This window comes from Coregonus clupeaformis, chromosome 35 (assembly GCF_020615455.1).
Source record: "Coregonus clupeaformis isolate EN_2021a chromosome 35, ASM2061545v1, whole genome shotgun sequence".
Lineage (NCBI taxonomy): Eukaryota > Metazoa > Chordata > Actinopteri > Salmoniformes > Salmonidae > Coregonus > Coregonus clupeaformis.
This window is the reverse complement of record NC_059226.1, coordinates 27,258,780-27,274,452: the sequence shown is the minus strand read 5'-3', so window position 1 is coordinate 27,274,452 and position 15,673 is coordinate 27,258,780. Positions and strand designations below refer to the sequence as shown.

General features: G+C 43.4%; 1 protein-coding gene across 1 annotated transcript; it reads left to right on the top strand.

The window, feature by feature from the left end:
* Positions 1 to 9,575: 9,575 nt before the first annotated feature.
* On the top strand, positions 9,576 to 10,832 carry LOC121561664 (tetraspanin-10-like). Its single transcript, XM_041874194.2, has 2 exons — positions 9,576 to 9,647; positions 10,031 to 10,832. The coding sequence occupies exons 1-2, from the start codon at positions 9,576 to 9,578 to the stop codon at positions 10,463 to 10,465; spliced, it is 507 nt and encodes a 168-aa protein (XP_041730128.2). The 3' UTR covers positions 10,466 to 10,832.
* Positions 10,833 to 15,673: the final 4,841 nt, after the last annotated feature.

Here is a 15,673-nt window from a genome sequence, read left to right as displayed (position 1 = left end):
TGTTGAGCCGTGATTGGCTCAGTGTTCTGTCACTCATGGGGACACTACGTCACCACCAAGTCTAAGGGTAGACCTAAAAAATTCTAGCCCCTTGGGTGCTGTCATAAAGTTACATTAGAAGTGCCCATCCAAGTAGGCTCAAGGTCATTGGCCACAGACAAAATGACATCAAATCACATTATATCTACAGTAGCTTTGATTGGACTGATCATGTCAGCATCATACTTTCAGAATCTTAGCTAGCAGTCATGAATCAAGTTGACAATCTACTGGCAAATCCTTTTTAATCCTTGTCATATAAAGAGAAATAATGAAGAGAAATGATCAGCCATTGGACATAAACATTACCCAACAAGTTGGAAATCGCAAATTCAACAACGAGTGGTTTGGAAGGAATCAGTGTCTAACTGCAAGCATTGCAAATCAATTATTAGCTTGCTGTTCAGTGGAGGGGCTGTGTGGTACCAAGTCTAAGATTAAGGGTCTCTTTTCCTAGTTTAAAATTATAAACGTTCAACATTGGCCATGCTGTCAATGAAGCACGTACAAAACAACTGTTAACTCGGAGCTGCAAAATCTGGCTTTAGTGAGTTCAAGACAACTGGGAACTTGGGAAAAACGAACTACGACTGGGAAAATTTATGTTGAACTTTCATCCAACTCGGAATTGTAAATCCGGAACTCAGGCCTCTTTCTAGAGCTACGACCTGAAGATCACTGACGTCATCATGATTCAACCTTTTTTATTTTCGAGTTCCTAGTTGTCTTAAAAGCACCATGAATCCAGAGAATGGCAGACTTTGATGACAAAGTTTGATGACAAAATTTGCCCACCTTCCTGTTCAAGTGAGCACAGCACAACAAAGTGAGTCCAAAAATATATTGTATGCTGCTGCATATATGATGTTATATGCCAGGGAGATATGTATACTGTAGCTAAGAAAGTAATACTAAGTGTATGTTGTTTAGTAAGCTGTTAGTAGCCCATGTGCCTCACTCTAATAATTGGTCTATTTTCACCTCTTAATTTCGCCTACAGTTTTGACTTGGTGGTGTACATGTACCCTATTACCTGTTTTTGAGAAATGTAATCATTGAATATTGTAAGAGCTTTCATTGTCTGCTTATATGCCCTCTATATTTATCCTACGGTTCGACTTGGTGTAAATGGAGAACACTGTAAGAACGGCACATGTTCTGAATTCTGTCGCTGTACATTTCAAAAGTGCTGAACAAATCGTTATATTGACTACATCCGTCCTAGCTCGCACATTAATGCCTCTTATCCGCTTGTCGTCCCCTTATGCCATAGTTTGTACATCTCAATTGTCAATAGAAACCACATTTGTTTAAGCAAGTCAGCCATATCAGCTATGTTTTTTTAAAAGGCAGTAAATGAGGCTAAATGAATTGCTTCGCTGCCAGACAAGGCTCCGCTTCTAGCCAGGTGTAGCAATGGTAAGGTTGTTGGGACTCTGTTGGGACTCTGCTGTTGGGACAGCTTTATGTAGGCCCTAACAGTTTGTGGGCACCGTGTGTCACCTTTTTACAGCGATTAATGTATTGTTTAGTGTTGTGTTGTGTAGTGTAGTGGCTTTGCTTGCATCCCACTTTTTTTTTTTTGCCCCACCAAGATTTACATGCTAAAATCGCCACTGGTCACCATAGTAACCTAACCTATGTGTTTGCACTTCGACTCACGTTGGTTGAGTGCCCTCCACTTCTTTTCAATTATCAATATTTATTTACAGACACTGTAGTAAACTACAGTCTGATCATATTCAACTTAACAGCTACGTAATTCTCCCCCCATTTAGGCAGCCTACCAGTGGTGTAAAGTCCTTAAGTAAAAATATTTGTAAGTACTACTTAAGTATTTTGTGGGGGTATCTGTACTTTACTATTTATATTTTTGACAACTTTCACTTTTACTTCACTATATTCCTAAAAAAGAACATCCCTGGTCATCCCTACTGTCTCTGATCTGGGTCACTAAACACAAAATGTGCCTTTGGCTATCTGTAAATGAATAAATAAAATAAAATGGTTTGCTTAATATAAGGATTTTGAAATAATTTATACTTTTAGATTTACTTTTACTCAAGTAGTATTTTATTGGGTCACATTTACTTGAGTCATTTTCTGTTAGGTATCTTTACTTTTACACAAGTATGACAATGGGTACCTTTTCCACCACTGCAGCCAACTCTATTTCAGTAAGACCACACATACTAGGCACACTTGAACTCTCACGCCCAACTAGGAGGTAGGCTCCTGAAGTTGAAGCAGCAAATTCGTAGAATGTGAATAATGCGAAAATTATGTGATTTTAATACAATAGGTAGGCTAACGCATACAAAACAGAAAGATGACCGTTTCCAAATAATCTGTAGGACAACAAAAATATTTGAATCCCAAAGTTGTCTGTCTGACCGCTCGCTACCGCCCGCAGCATGAAAACTGTCGACCGCACCGCAATGATCTCTGTGGGAACCGGCAGGTAGCGCAGGCATCTGGCGGGAATGCAGCCCTCTAGTGCAGTCAATACACAACACTATGCTCATCATGTCTTAGCAGGATCAGATGGTGACAGCGGTCCCAGCAGGGTCAGACAGGGAGCTCAGGTGAATTTTGCAGTACAGAGCCTTCCAAAAGTATTCATCCCCCTTGGCGTTTTTCCTATTTTGTTGCATTACAACCTGTAATTGAAAATACATTTTTATTTGGATTTCATGTAATGGACATACACAAAATAGTCCAAATTGGTGAAGGGAAATGAAAAAAATAACTTGTTTCAAAAAATTATACAAAATAAATAACGGAAAAGTGGTGCGTGCACATGTAGTCACCCCCTTTGCTATGAAGCCCCTGAATAAGATCTGGTGCAACCAATTACCTTCAGAAGTCACATAATTAGTTAAATAAAGTCCACCTGTTTGCAATCTAAGTGTCACATGATCTGTCACATTATCTAAGTATATACAGTGGGGAAAAAAAGTATTTAGTCAGCCACCAATTGTGCAAGTTCTCCCACTTGAAAAGATGAGAGAGGCCTGTAATTTTCATCATAGGTACACGTCAACTATGACAGACAAATTGAGGAAAAAAAATCCAGAAAACCACATTGTAGGATTTTTTATGAATTTATTTGCAAATTATGGTGGAAAATAAGTATTTGGTCACCTACAAACAAGCAAGATTTCTGGCTCTCACAGACCTGTAACTTCTTCTTTAAGAGGCTCCTCTGTCCTCCACTCATTACCTGTATTAATGGCACCTGTTTGAACTTGTTATCAGTATAAAAGACACCTGTCCACAACCTCAAACAGTCACACTCCAAACTCCACTATGGCCAAGACCAAAGAGCTGTCAAAGGACACCAGAAACAAAATTGTAGACCTGCACCAGGCTGGGAAGACTGAATCTGCAATAGGTAAGCAGCTTGGTTTGAAGAAATCAACTGTGGGAGCAATTATTAGGAAATGGAAGACATACAAGACCACTGATAATCTCCCTCGATCTGGGGCTAAAACGCAAGATCACACCCCGTGGGGTCAAAATGATCACAAGAACGGTGAGCAAAAATCCCAGAACCACACGGGGGGACCTAGTAAATGACCTGCAGAGAGCTGGGACCAAAGTAACAAAGCCTACCATCAGTAACACACTACGCCGCCAAGGATTCAAATCCTGCAGTGCCAGACGTGTCCCCCTGCTTAAGCCAGTACATGTCCAGGCCCGTCTGAAGTTTGCTAGAGTGCATTTGGATGATCCAGAAGAGGATTGGGAGAATGTCATATGGTCAGAGGAAACCAAAATAGAACTTTTTGGTAAAAACTCAACTCGTTGTGTTTGGAGGACAAAGAATGTTGAGTTGCATCCAAAGAACACCATACCTACTGTGAAGCATGGGGGTGGAAACATCATGCTTTGGGGCTGTTTTTCTGCAAAGGGACCAGGACGACTGATCCGTGTAAAGGAAAGAATGAATGGGGCCATGTATCGTGAGATTTTGAGTGAAAACCTCCTTCCATCAGCAAGGGCATTGAAGATGAAACGTGGCTGGGTCTTTCAGCATGACAATGATCCCAAACACACCGCCCGGGCAACGAAGGAGTGGCTACGTAAGAAGCATTTCAAGGTCCTGGAGTGGCCTAGCCAGTCTCCAGATCTCAACCCCATAGAAAATCTTTGGAGGGGAGTTGAAAGTCTGTGTTGCCCAGCGACAGCCCCAAAACATCACTGCTCTAGAGGAGATCTGCATGGAGGAATGGGCCAAAATACCAGCAACAGTGTGTGAAAACCTTGTGAAGACTTACAGAAAACGTTTGACCTGTGTCATTGCCAACAAAGGGTATATAACAAAGTATTGAGAAACTTTTGTTATTGACCAAATACTTATTTTCCACCATAATTTGCAAATAATTTCATTAAAAATCCTACAATGTGATTTTCTGGATTTTTTTTCTCCTCATTTTGTCTGTCATAGTTGACGTGTACCTATGATGAAAATTACAGGCCTCTCTCATCTTTTTAAGTGGGAGAACTTGCACAATTGGTGGCTGACTAAATAATTTTTTTCCCCACTGTATACACCTGCTCTGAAATGCCCCAGAGTCTGCAACACCACTAAGCAAGGGGCACCACCAAGCAAGCAGCACCATGAAGACCAAGGAGCTCTCCAAACAGGTCAGGGACAAAGTTGTGGAGAAGTACAGATCAGGGTTGGGTTATAAAAAAAATGTCAGAAACGTTGAACATCCCACGGAGCACCATTAAATCGATTATTAAAACATTGAAAGAATATGGCACCACAACAAACCTGCCTAGAGAGGGCCGCCCACCAAAACTCACGTACCAGGCAAGGGGGGCATTAATCAGAGAGGCAACATAGAGACCAAAGATAACCCTTAAGGAGTTGCAAAACTCCACAGTGGAGATTGGAGTATCTGTCCATAGGACCACTTTCAGCCGTACACTCCACAGAGCTGGGCTTTACGGAAAAGTGGCCAGAAAAAACCCATTGCTTAAAGAAAAAAATAAGCAAACATGTTTGGTGTTCTCCAAAAGGCATGTGGGAGACTCACCAAACATATGGAAGAAGGTACTCTGGTCAGATGAGACTAAAATTGAGCTTTTTGGCCATCAAGGAAAACGCTATGTCTGGCGCAAACCCAACACCTCTCATCACCCCAAGAACACCATCCCCACAGTGAAGCATGGTGGAGGCAGCATCATGCTGTGGGGATGTTTTTCATCAGCAGGGACTGGGAAACTGGTCAGAATTGAAGGAATGATGGATGGTGCTAAATACAGGGAAATTCTTAAGGAATACCTGTTTCAGTCTTCCAGAGATTTGAGAATGGGACAGAGGTTCACCTTCCAGCAGGACAATGACCCTGAGCATACTGCTAAAGCAACACTCAAATAGTTTAAGGGGAAACATTTAGATGTCTTGGAATGGCCTAGTCAAAGCCCAGAACTCAATCCAATTGAGAATCTGTGGTATGACTTAAAGATTGCTGTACACCAGCGGAACCCATCCAACTTGAAGGAGCTGGAGCAGTTTTATATACTGTATACTATATGGGGGATTGGAAATTCTGCAGACAATTACATTAATGGAAGCTACAATCTATCCACAATATTAAAGCTGTTCTTCCACAGTGTGTTCAGTATGGAGTAATGGAGTTGTAACTGTCTGGCCTCTACTGAGCTGTTCCTCACAGTGTGTTCAGTATGGAGTAATGGAGTTGTATCTGTCTGGCCTGTACTGAGCTGTTCCTCCACAGTGTGTTCAGTATGGAGTAATGGAGTTGTAACTGTCTGGCCTGTACTGAGCTGTTCCTCACAGTGTGTTCAGTATGGAGTAATGGAGTTGTATCTGTCTGGCCTGTACTGAGCTGTTCCTCACAGTGTGTTCAGTATGGAGTAATGGAGTTGTAACTGTCTGGCCTGTACTGAGCTGTTCCTCCACAGTGTGTTCAGTATGGAGTAATGGAGTTGTAACTGTCTGGCCTGTACTGAGCTGTTCCTCACAGTGTGTTCAGTATGGAGTAATGGAGTTGTAACTGTCTGGCCTCTACTGAGCTGTTCCTCACAGTGTGTTCAGTATGGAGTAATGGAGTTGTAACTGTCTGGCCTGTACTGAGCTGTTCCTCACAGTGTGTTCAGTATGGAGTAATGGAGTTGTAACTGTCTGGCCTGTACTGAGCTGTTCCTCACAGTGTGTTCAGTATGGAGTAATGGAGTTGTAACTGTCTGGCCTGTACTGAGCTGTTCCTCACAGTGTGTTCAGTATGGAGTAATGGAGTTGTAACTGTCTGGCCTGTACTGAGCTGTTCCTCACAGTGTGTTCAGTATGGAGTAATGGAGTTGTAACTGTCTGGCCTGTACTGAGCTGTTCCTCACAGTGTGTTCAGTATGGAGTAATGGAGTTGTAACTGTCTGGCCTGTACTGAGCTGTTCCTCACAGTGTGTTCAGTATGGAGTAATGGAGTTGTGTATGTCCTCCTCTGAAGGAGCACTAAACTGCACAGTGCACACACTGCATGGCTTCTGGAGTCAGACTGGTTCCATGCTGAGAGGTGATAAGCTATTTAACATGTTCATATACAGTTGCTATAACAACACCACCAATCTGCTGTTTACTATGTTCATATACAGTTACTATTACAACACCACCAATCTGCTGTTTACTATGTTCATATACAGTTGCTATTACAACACACACCAAAGTCAGCTGTTTAACGTGTTTTTTTACCATTGCTATTACAACACACCAAAGTCAGCCATTGGTTGTGTTTACTGTTTATGCAGAAAACCCTTGATTTGGAATCCAGTAGAAATTGAACATCTTTAAGACTATTTCTACAACCATTTCACAAAATTCTGAAATTCACAATATTACCCAAGTTTCGACCGCTCTTGAGAGCTGTTTGGACCCCTTCATTCTATGGGTGGAAAAGTGTGTGTGTGTAGTGGTCTCAGTGGAAACTCTCTGTCATTCACATGGTGAGTTGAGCCCATAATTCAAGTAGAATAATGGTCTTACTAGAGCAGACTGAGTCTTGTCACTGAAACTCATGATCACCTAAACTAATTTCAGGTCAATTGGAGGGACATTCTGTTCCAGAGAAAGTATAATCTACGTGTTTCATGATTCTAGCTGACTGGCCATTAGGAGGAAGGTGTTGAGTTGGCCAGCAGTTCCAGAACAGCAGAAAACATTTAAAAAGCTGGAAGCTCTGCACATATTCCTCTCCTCTGGATGCGCTGAGCTACTCTGAACCAAAACAGGATCCAAAGCATCAAGAAGAGCCAAGACAAATAGAGGATGGGAGGACTGGGAGTAAAACAACAGGATACCTGGACCTGAGACCTACCAGCTACCTACTGGGACAAACCTGGACCTGAGACCTACCAGCTACCTACTGGGACAAACCTGGACCTGAGACCTACCAGCTACCTACTGGGACAAACCTGGACCTGAGACCTACCAGCTACCTACTGGGACAAACCTGGACCTGAGACTTACCAGCTACCTACTGGGACAAATCTGGACCTGAGACCTACCAGCTACCTACTGGGACAAACCTGGACCTCCTCTCCTCTCCTCTCCTCTCCTCTCCTCTCCTCTCCTCTCCTCTCCTCTCCTCTCCTCTCCTCTCCTCTCCTCTCCTCTCCTCTCATTTACATTTACATCATTTAGCTCCTATCCAGAGTGACTTACAAATTGGTGCATTCACCTTATGATAGCCAGTGGGACAACCACTTTACAATATACAGTGAGGGAAAAAAGTATTTGATCCCCTGCTGATTTTGTACGTTTGCCCACTGACAAAGAAATGATCAGTCTATAATTTTAATGGTAGGTTTATTTGAACAGTGAGAGACAGAATAACAACAACAAAAATCCAGAAAAACGCATGTAAAAATTTTTATAAATTGATTTGCATTTTAATGAGGGAAATAAGTATTTGACCCCCTCTCAATCAGAAAGATTTCTGGCTCCCAGGTGTCTTTTATACAGGTAACGAGCTGAGATTAGGAGCACACACTTAAAGGGAGTGCTCCTAATCTCAGTTTGTTACCTGTATAAAAGACACCTGTCCACAGAAGCAATCAATCAATCAGATTCCAAACTCTCCACCATGGCCAAGACCAAAGAGCTCTCCAAGGATGACAGGGACAAGATTGTAGACCTACACAAGGCTGGAATGGGCTACAAGACCATCGCCAAGCAGCTTGGTGAGAAGGTGACAACAGTTGGTGCGATTATTCGCAAATGGAAGAAACACAAAAGGACTGTCAATCTCCCTTGGCCTGGGGCTCCATGCAAGATCTCACCTCATGGAGTTGCAATGATCATGAGAACGGTGAGGAATCAGCCCAGAACTACACGGGAGGATCTTGTCAATGATCTCAAGGCAGCTGGGACCATAGTCACCAAGAAAACAATTGGTAACACACTACGCCGTGAAGGACTGAAATCCTGCAGCACCCGCAAGGTCCCCCTGCTCAAGAAAGCACATATACAGGCCTGTCTGAAGTTTGCCAATGAACATCTGAATGATTCAGAGGAGAACTGGGTGAAAGTGTTGTGGTCAGATGAGACCAAAATCGAGCTCTTTGGCATCAACTCAACTTGCCGTGTTTGGAGGAGGAGGAATGCTGCCTATGACCCCAAGAACACCATCCCCACCGTCAAACATGGAGGTGGAAACATAATGCTTTGGGGGTGTTTTTCCTGCTAAGGGGACAGGACAACTTCACCGCATCAAAGGGACGATGGACGGGGCCATGTACCGTCAAATCTTGGGTGAGAACCTCCTTCCCTCAGCCAGGGCATTGAAAATGGGTTGTGGATGGGTATTCCAGCATGACAATGACCCAAAACACACGACCAAGGCAACAAAGGAGTGGCTCAAGAAGAAGCACATTAAGGTCCTGGAGTGGCCTAGCCAGTCTCCAGACCTTAATCCCATAGAAAATCTGTGGAGGGAGCTGAAGGTTTGAGGTGCCAAACGTCAGCCTCGAAACCTTAATGACTTGGAGAAGATCTGCAAAGAGAAGTGGGACAAAATCCCTCCTGAGATGTGTGCCAACCTGGTGGCCAACTACAAGAAATGTCTGACCTCTGTGATTGCCAACAAGGGTTTTGCCACCAAGTACTAAGTCATGTTTTGCAGAGGGGTCAAATACTTATTTCCCTCATTCAAATGCAAATCAATTTATAACCTTTTTGACATGCGTTTTTCTGGATGTTTTTGTTGTTATTCTGTCTCTCACTGTTCAAATAAACCTACCATTAAAATTATAGACTGATCATGTCTTTGTCAGTGGGAAAACCTACAAAATCAGCAGGGGATCAAATACTTTTTTCGCTCACTGTATATATATTTCCTCTCCTCTCCTCTCCTCTCTGTCCTGTAGACTCTTAAACTGACTGGAAGACAGGGGGAGAACCGCCTCTCACACATTGATTAGTTGAAAGGACAGGGGAAGAATATTTTCTGTGAGGACAGAGGGAGAACCGTTTCCTGGCAGCTAGGAAGATGAGGAGGTTCTAGTCCATGAGATGGTTTCGTTTTCCCTGGTTAAGGAGAGAGACCGCACAGACTGAGACCAGCCCACTCAAACCAAAGGTACAGGAACTGTCTGTCTGTCTGTATGTCTGTCTGTCTGACAACCTGTATGCTGTTAGTTATATACTCACTGTACATCATACTGAATAAAGTTTACAGACCCTTCAACGTTGCAAGCATAGAAAAACAATCTAGAAAGCACTTGCAACCTTTAACCCTGTCAATTTGACTGGTAAACACACGGGTACACTCACAATGGCTAGCAGTCCACCCATTATGCCATTCTTGACTTGAATGGGGAGACCTGTTCTATAGATTATATTTATATGGTTGAGAGTAGGCTAAACCTAAAGACAATAACCACTATAGACTGAACTTGATAAGTTGTTTTGGTCTCAGGGAAACCTAATTGTGTATTGTCCGTCCTGTATTCCTCTCTGAAGACAGACACAGATAGAGAGTTGTCAGGAGTCCTTCAGGGGAGTGAGGACAGCAGCACAGAAGAACAGGCTCCAGAACCAGGACCTAATGATGGACCAGAGAACCAGGGTAGAACCAGGGAGGTAGAACCCAGAGCCCATAGCAGGCCCTTCTCCCTGAGCGACTGCCTTCTCAAGTACCTCCTGTTCTTCAGCAACCTCCTCTTCACGGTGCTAGGCCTGTTGGTCCTGGCCCTGGGTCTGTGGGGGCTCATCGACAAGGAATCCTTCGCTCAGGAGAAAATAGGACAGATCAGCACCGACCCCATGCTGGTGTTTGTGATGCTGGGCTTGGTGCTGTCCACCCTCTGCCTGTCAGGCTGTGTGGGGGCTCTGAGAGAGAACTGCTGCCTGCTCCAGGTCTTCTCAGCCACGGTGCTGGTCCTAGTAGTAGCCTAGGTCCTAGCGGCCATCTTGGCCTACAGCCTGCAGGGACAGATAGAGGGATACCTGAGGTCAGGTATGCTGGCTGCCATGGTGCGTTACCAGGATGACCTGGACCTGAGGTTCATCACAGATGAGATCCAGATAGGACTGCAGTGCTGCGGGGCCAACAACTACAGAGACTGGCAGGTCAACATGTGAGTGAGATGTGACTGACCAGACCACTGACATGATGACTTGTGATGACATGGTTCATTGACTGACACACAGCCTTGTGAACTGATGTCTGTCAATGGGGGTTGTTAGGGTTTCATCATTTTGATAATTTTGATAGTTTGATAGTTTTGATAGTTTTAAAAGATAATTTATCTCAGAGAATAACCTGTATGAATAAAGATGAAATAAAATATACATCTGTAAAAGATGTTACACAACTAGGGTTATTGCTTTTATGTCACATAACATTATCCAAGCAGCCAATTTGATTGGTTGCAGTCCTTGACTTCTCCCCTCCCATGTCCTCTCCCTCCCAGGTACTATAATGGGGGGGTTGTGTCATCTATGAAGCTCTGGGCCTGGTTAGATATGCCAGCCCATAAATCAGGAGCACCTGTACACTAGGAGTCTCCTCCAGAAACCATCAAACTATCAGAGGCTGAAAGATTGGACTCAGTCCCAACAGATTGCTCATCTGAATGACAGAGATATAGAGAGTAAGAGAGTGTATGAAGGTAATTATTATGATGCTGTATGTGAAGTCTATGAACTTCCTCCTGGCCTGTTGGAGGACTGATAGTGATCAGTTACAGTAGTACATTTGAATAGACACTTCCTTCATATGACCTACAGGGGGCAGCAGTGCTAACCTAACAGCTTGTAATGACTGTAGCTGGCCTCCACAGGAGCTGGTCAGAGGTATTCTGTTGTTCTGCTTTAATAATCAGTCAGTCAACAACACAGTATTTACATATCAACTTTATCTCCACAGTAGTTACACATTGTTAACACTGTCAATCCCAAAACACAAATCTAGGGCTGCAGTGCATTCATGTATTTCATGTATTCAGAAGCATCTGCTAATGGTGTTTTTATCAGATCCAGGTACAGTATTGTAATGGAATGACTCCTGTTAGGAGTCTATGGGCTACATTAGTCCTGTAGTCTCTTCCCCATTATCATCCTCTATGCTGCAGTGCTGTAGTCCACCTCTGAGATCCAGTCATCCATCACCTCAGATTTGACACTGCCAGGCCCCAAGGCCAGGTTTGTCTCAGTAGTCAGTTGATAGGTCTCAGGTCCAGGTATGTCCCAGTAGGTAGATGGTAGGTCTCAGGTCCAGGTTTGTCCCAGTAGGTAGCTGGTAGGTCTCAGGTCCAGGTCTCCTGTAGTTTTACTCCCAGTCCTCCCATCCTCTATTTGTCTTGGCTCTTCTTGTTGCTTTGGTTCCTGTTTTGGTTCAGAGTATCTCAGCTCAGGTGAGGTAGATATCCAGAGGAGAGGAATATGTGCAGATCTTCCATCTTTTTAAATGTTTTCTGCTGTTCTGGGACTGCTGGCCAACTCAACACCTTCCTCCTCATGGCCAGTCAGCTAGAGTCATGAAAGACATCAATTATACTCTCTCTGGAACAGATTGTCCCTCAAATTGACCTTAAATGAGTTGAGGTGAACATGAGTTACACTGACCAGACTCAGTCTGCTCTAATATGACCATTATTCTATTGGAATGATGGGCTCAACTCACCATGTGAATGACAGAGAGTTTCCACTGAGACCACAACACTCAAAAACTTTTCCACACATATAATGAAGGGGTCCAAACAGCTCTCAAGAGCGGTCGAAACTTGGGTAATATTGTGAATTTCTGAGTTTTGTGAAATGGTTGCAGAAATAGAATTACAGATGTTTGATTTCTACTGGATTCCAAATCACAGGATATTCTGCATAAACAGTAAACACAAGCAATGGCTGACTTTGGTGTGTTGTTATAGCCACTGTATATGAACATGTTAAGCAGCTGTCTTTGGTGTGTGTTGTTATAGCAACTGTATATAAACATGTTAAACAGCTTTTCTTCAGCATGAAACGCGTCTGACTCCAGAAGCCGTGCAGCACAGTGCTCCATCAGATGAATACATTAACAACTGCATTACTCCATACAGAACACACTGTGTTGGGGCAGCTCAGTACAGGCCAGACTGTGTAATGGATTTCTGTTAGCAGCTCCCACAGGTCCCCATACTCTATCCAACACTTCAACAGGGATTGCGGTATTTCAGAACATCAATACCTGAACCATTTAATCAGTCTAGTCTTCAGATGCTTCAGATGTGAACAAATTAGATTGCCTGATTTGACAGTAAACAAAACGTTCAATTATTTACACACTCTACAATCTACTGGACTATTCTTTATAATGGACCTTTGGGAAGAACGGAAAGATTATTTCTACAGCAAAGTACATGGACTCTGCTCCCTCCCCAACACACACGCACGCACGCACACACACACACACACACACACACACACACACACACACACACACACACACACACACACACACACACACACACACACACACACACACACACACACACACACACACATACACACACACACGCACACATACACACGCACACACACACACGCACACACATACACACACACATACACACATACACAAACACACACGCACACACACACATACACATGCACACAAACATACACACAAACACACACACACACACACACACACACAGGACTGTACATGATCTGACCTGCTCTGTCTCTCCAGAGGAGGATGTCTCTTCCTGTCTCTTCATGTGTAGTACTGTCTCTTCCTGTCTCTTCCTGTGTAGTACTGTCTCTTCCTGTGTAGTACTGTCTCTTCCTGTGTAGTACTGTCTCTTCCTGTGTAGTACTGTCTCTTCCTGTGTAATACTGTCTCTTCCTGTGTAGTACTGTTTCTTCCAGTGTAGTACTGTTTCTTCCTGTGTAGTACTGTCTCTTCCTGTCTCTTCCAGTGTAATATTGTCTCTTCATGTGTAGTACTGTCTCTTACTGTGTAGTACTGTCTCTTCCTGTCTCTTCCTGTGTAATACTGTCTCTTCCTGTGTAGTACTGTCTCTTCCTGTGTAGTACTGTCTCTTCCTGTCTCTTCCTGTGTAGTACTTGCTCTTCCTGTGTAGTCCTGTCTCATCCTGTGTAGTACTGTCTCTTCCTGTGTAGTTATGTCTCTTCCTGTCTCTTCCTGTGTAGTACTGTCTCTTCCTGTGTAGTACTGTTTCTTCCTGTGTAGTACTGTCTCTTCCTGTGTAGTACTGTCTCTTCCTGTCTATTCCTGTGTAGTACTTGCTCTTCCTGTGTAGTACTGTCTCCTCCTGTGTAGTACTGTCTCTTCCTGTGTAGTACTGTCTCTTCCTGTGTAGTACTGTCTCTTCCTGTGTAGTACTGTCTCTTCCTGTGTAGTACTGTCTCCTCCTGTGTAGTACTGTCTCTTCCTGTGTAGTACTGTCTCTTCCTGTGTATTACTGTCTCTTCCTGTGTAGTACTGTCTCTTCCTGTGTAGTACTGTTTCTTCCAGTGTAGTACTGTTTCTTCCTGTGTAGTACTGTCTCTTCCTGTCTCTTCCTGTGTAGTATTGTCTCTTCATGTGTAGTACTGTCTCTTACTGTGTAGTACTGTCTCTTCCTGTGTAGTACTGTCTCTTCCTGTGTAGTACTGCATCTTCGTGTCTCTTCCTGTTCAGCATTGTCTCTTCCTGTGTAGTCCTGTCTCTTCCTGTGTAGTACTGTCTCTTCCTGTGTAGTACTGTCTCTTCCTGTCTCTTCCTGTGTAGTACTGTCTCTTCCTGTGTAGTACTGTCTCTTCCTGTGTAGTACTGTCTCTCCTGTGTAGTACTGTCTTTTCCTGTGTATTCCCGTGTAGTTCTGGCTCTTCCTGTGTAGTCCTGTCTCTTCCTGTGTAGTAATGTCTCTTCCTGTGTAGTACTGTTTCTTCCTGTGCAGTACTGTTTCTTCCTGTGTAGAACTGTCTCTTCCTGTCTCTTCCCGTGTTGTATTGTCTCTTCATGTGTAGTAATGTCTCTTCCTGTGTAGTGCTGTCTCTTCCTGTGTAGTACTGTCTCTTCCTGTCTTTTCTTGTGTAGTACTGTCTCTTCTCGTGAAGTATTTTCACTTCCTGTGCAGTACTGTTTCTTCCTGTGTAGTACTGTCTCTTCCTGTGTAGTACTGTCTCTTCCTGTGTAGTACTGTCTCTTCCTGTGTAGTCCTGTCTCTTCCTGTGTAGTACTGTCTCTTCCTGTGTAGTACTGTCTCTTCCTGTCTTTTCTTGTGTAGTACTGTCTCTTCTCGTGAAGAATTTTCACTTCCTGTGCAGTACTGTTTCTTCCTGTGTAGTACTGTCTCTTCCTGTGTAGTACTGTCTCTTCCTGTGTAGTACTGTCTCTTCCTGTGTAGTACTGTTTCTTCCTATGTAGTACTGTTTCTTCCTGTGTAGTACTGTTTCTTCCTGTGTAGTACTGTCTCTTCCTGTCTCTTCCTGTGTAGTAATGTCTCTTCATGTGTAGTACTGTCTCTTCCTGAGTAGTACTGTCTCTTCCTATCTCTTCCTGTGTAGTACTGTCTCTTCCTTTATAGTACTGTTTCTTCCTGTTTAGTACTGTCTCTTCCTGTGTAGTACTGTCTCTTCCTGTGTAGTACTGTCTCTACATGTGTAGTACTGTATCTTCCTGTGTAGTACTGTCTCTTCCTGTGTAGTACTGTTTCTTCCTGTGTAGTACTGTTTCTTCCTATGTAGTACTGTCTCTTCCTGTCTCTTCCTGTGTAGTACTGTCTCTTCCTGAGTAGTACTGTCTCTTCCTGTCTTTTCTTGTGTAGTACTGTCTCTTCTTGTGTAGTATTTTCTCTTCCTGTGTAGGACTGTTTCTTCCTATGTAGTACTGTCTCTTCCTGTGTAGTACTGTCTCTTCCTGTGTAGTACTGTCTCTTCCTGTGTAGTACTATCTCTTCCTTTGTATTACTATCTCTTCCTGCGTATTACTCTCTCTTCCTGTGTAGTACTGTCTCTTCCTGTGTAGTACTGTCTCTTCCTGTGTAGTACTATCTCTTCCTTTGTAGTACTATCTCTTCCTGCGTATTACTTTCTCTTCCTGTGTAGTACTGTCTCTTTCTGTGCAGTACTGTCTCTTTCTGTGCAGTACTGTGTCTTCCTGTGTAGTACTTT

Coding starts and splice junctions, on each gene's coding strand:
- LOC121561664 (XM_041874194.2), top strand. CDS start 9,576: ATGAGATGGTTTCGTTTTCCCTGGTTAAGGAGAGAGACCGCACAGACT. Junction 9,648..10,030: donor CCAGCCCACTCAAACCAAAG/GTACAGGAACTG, acceptor TCCTCTCTGAAG/ACAGACACAGATAGAGAGTT.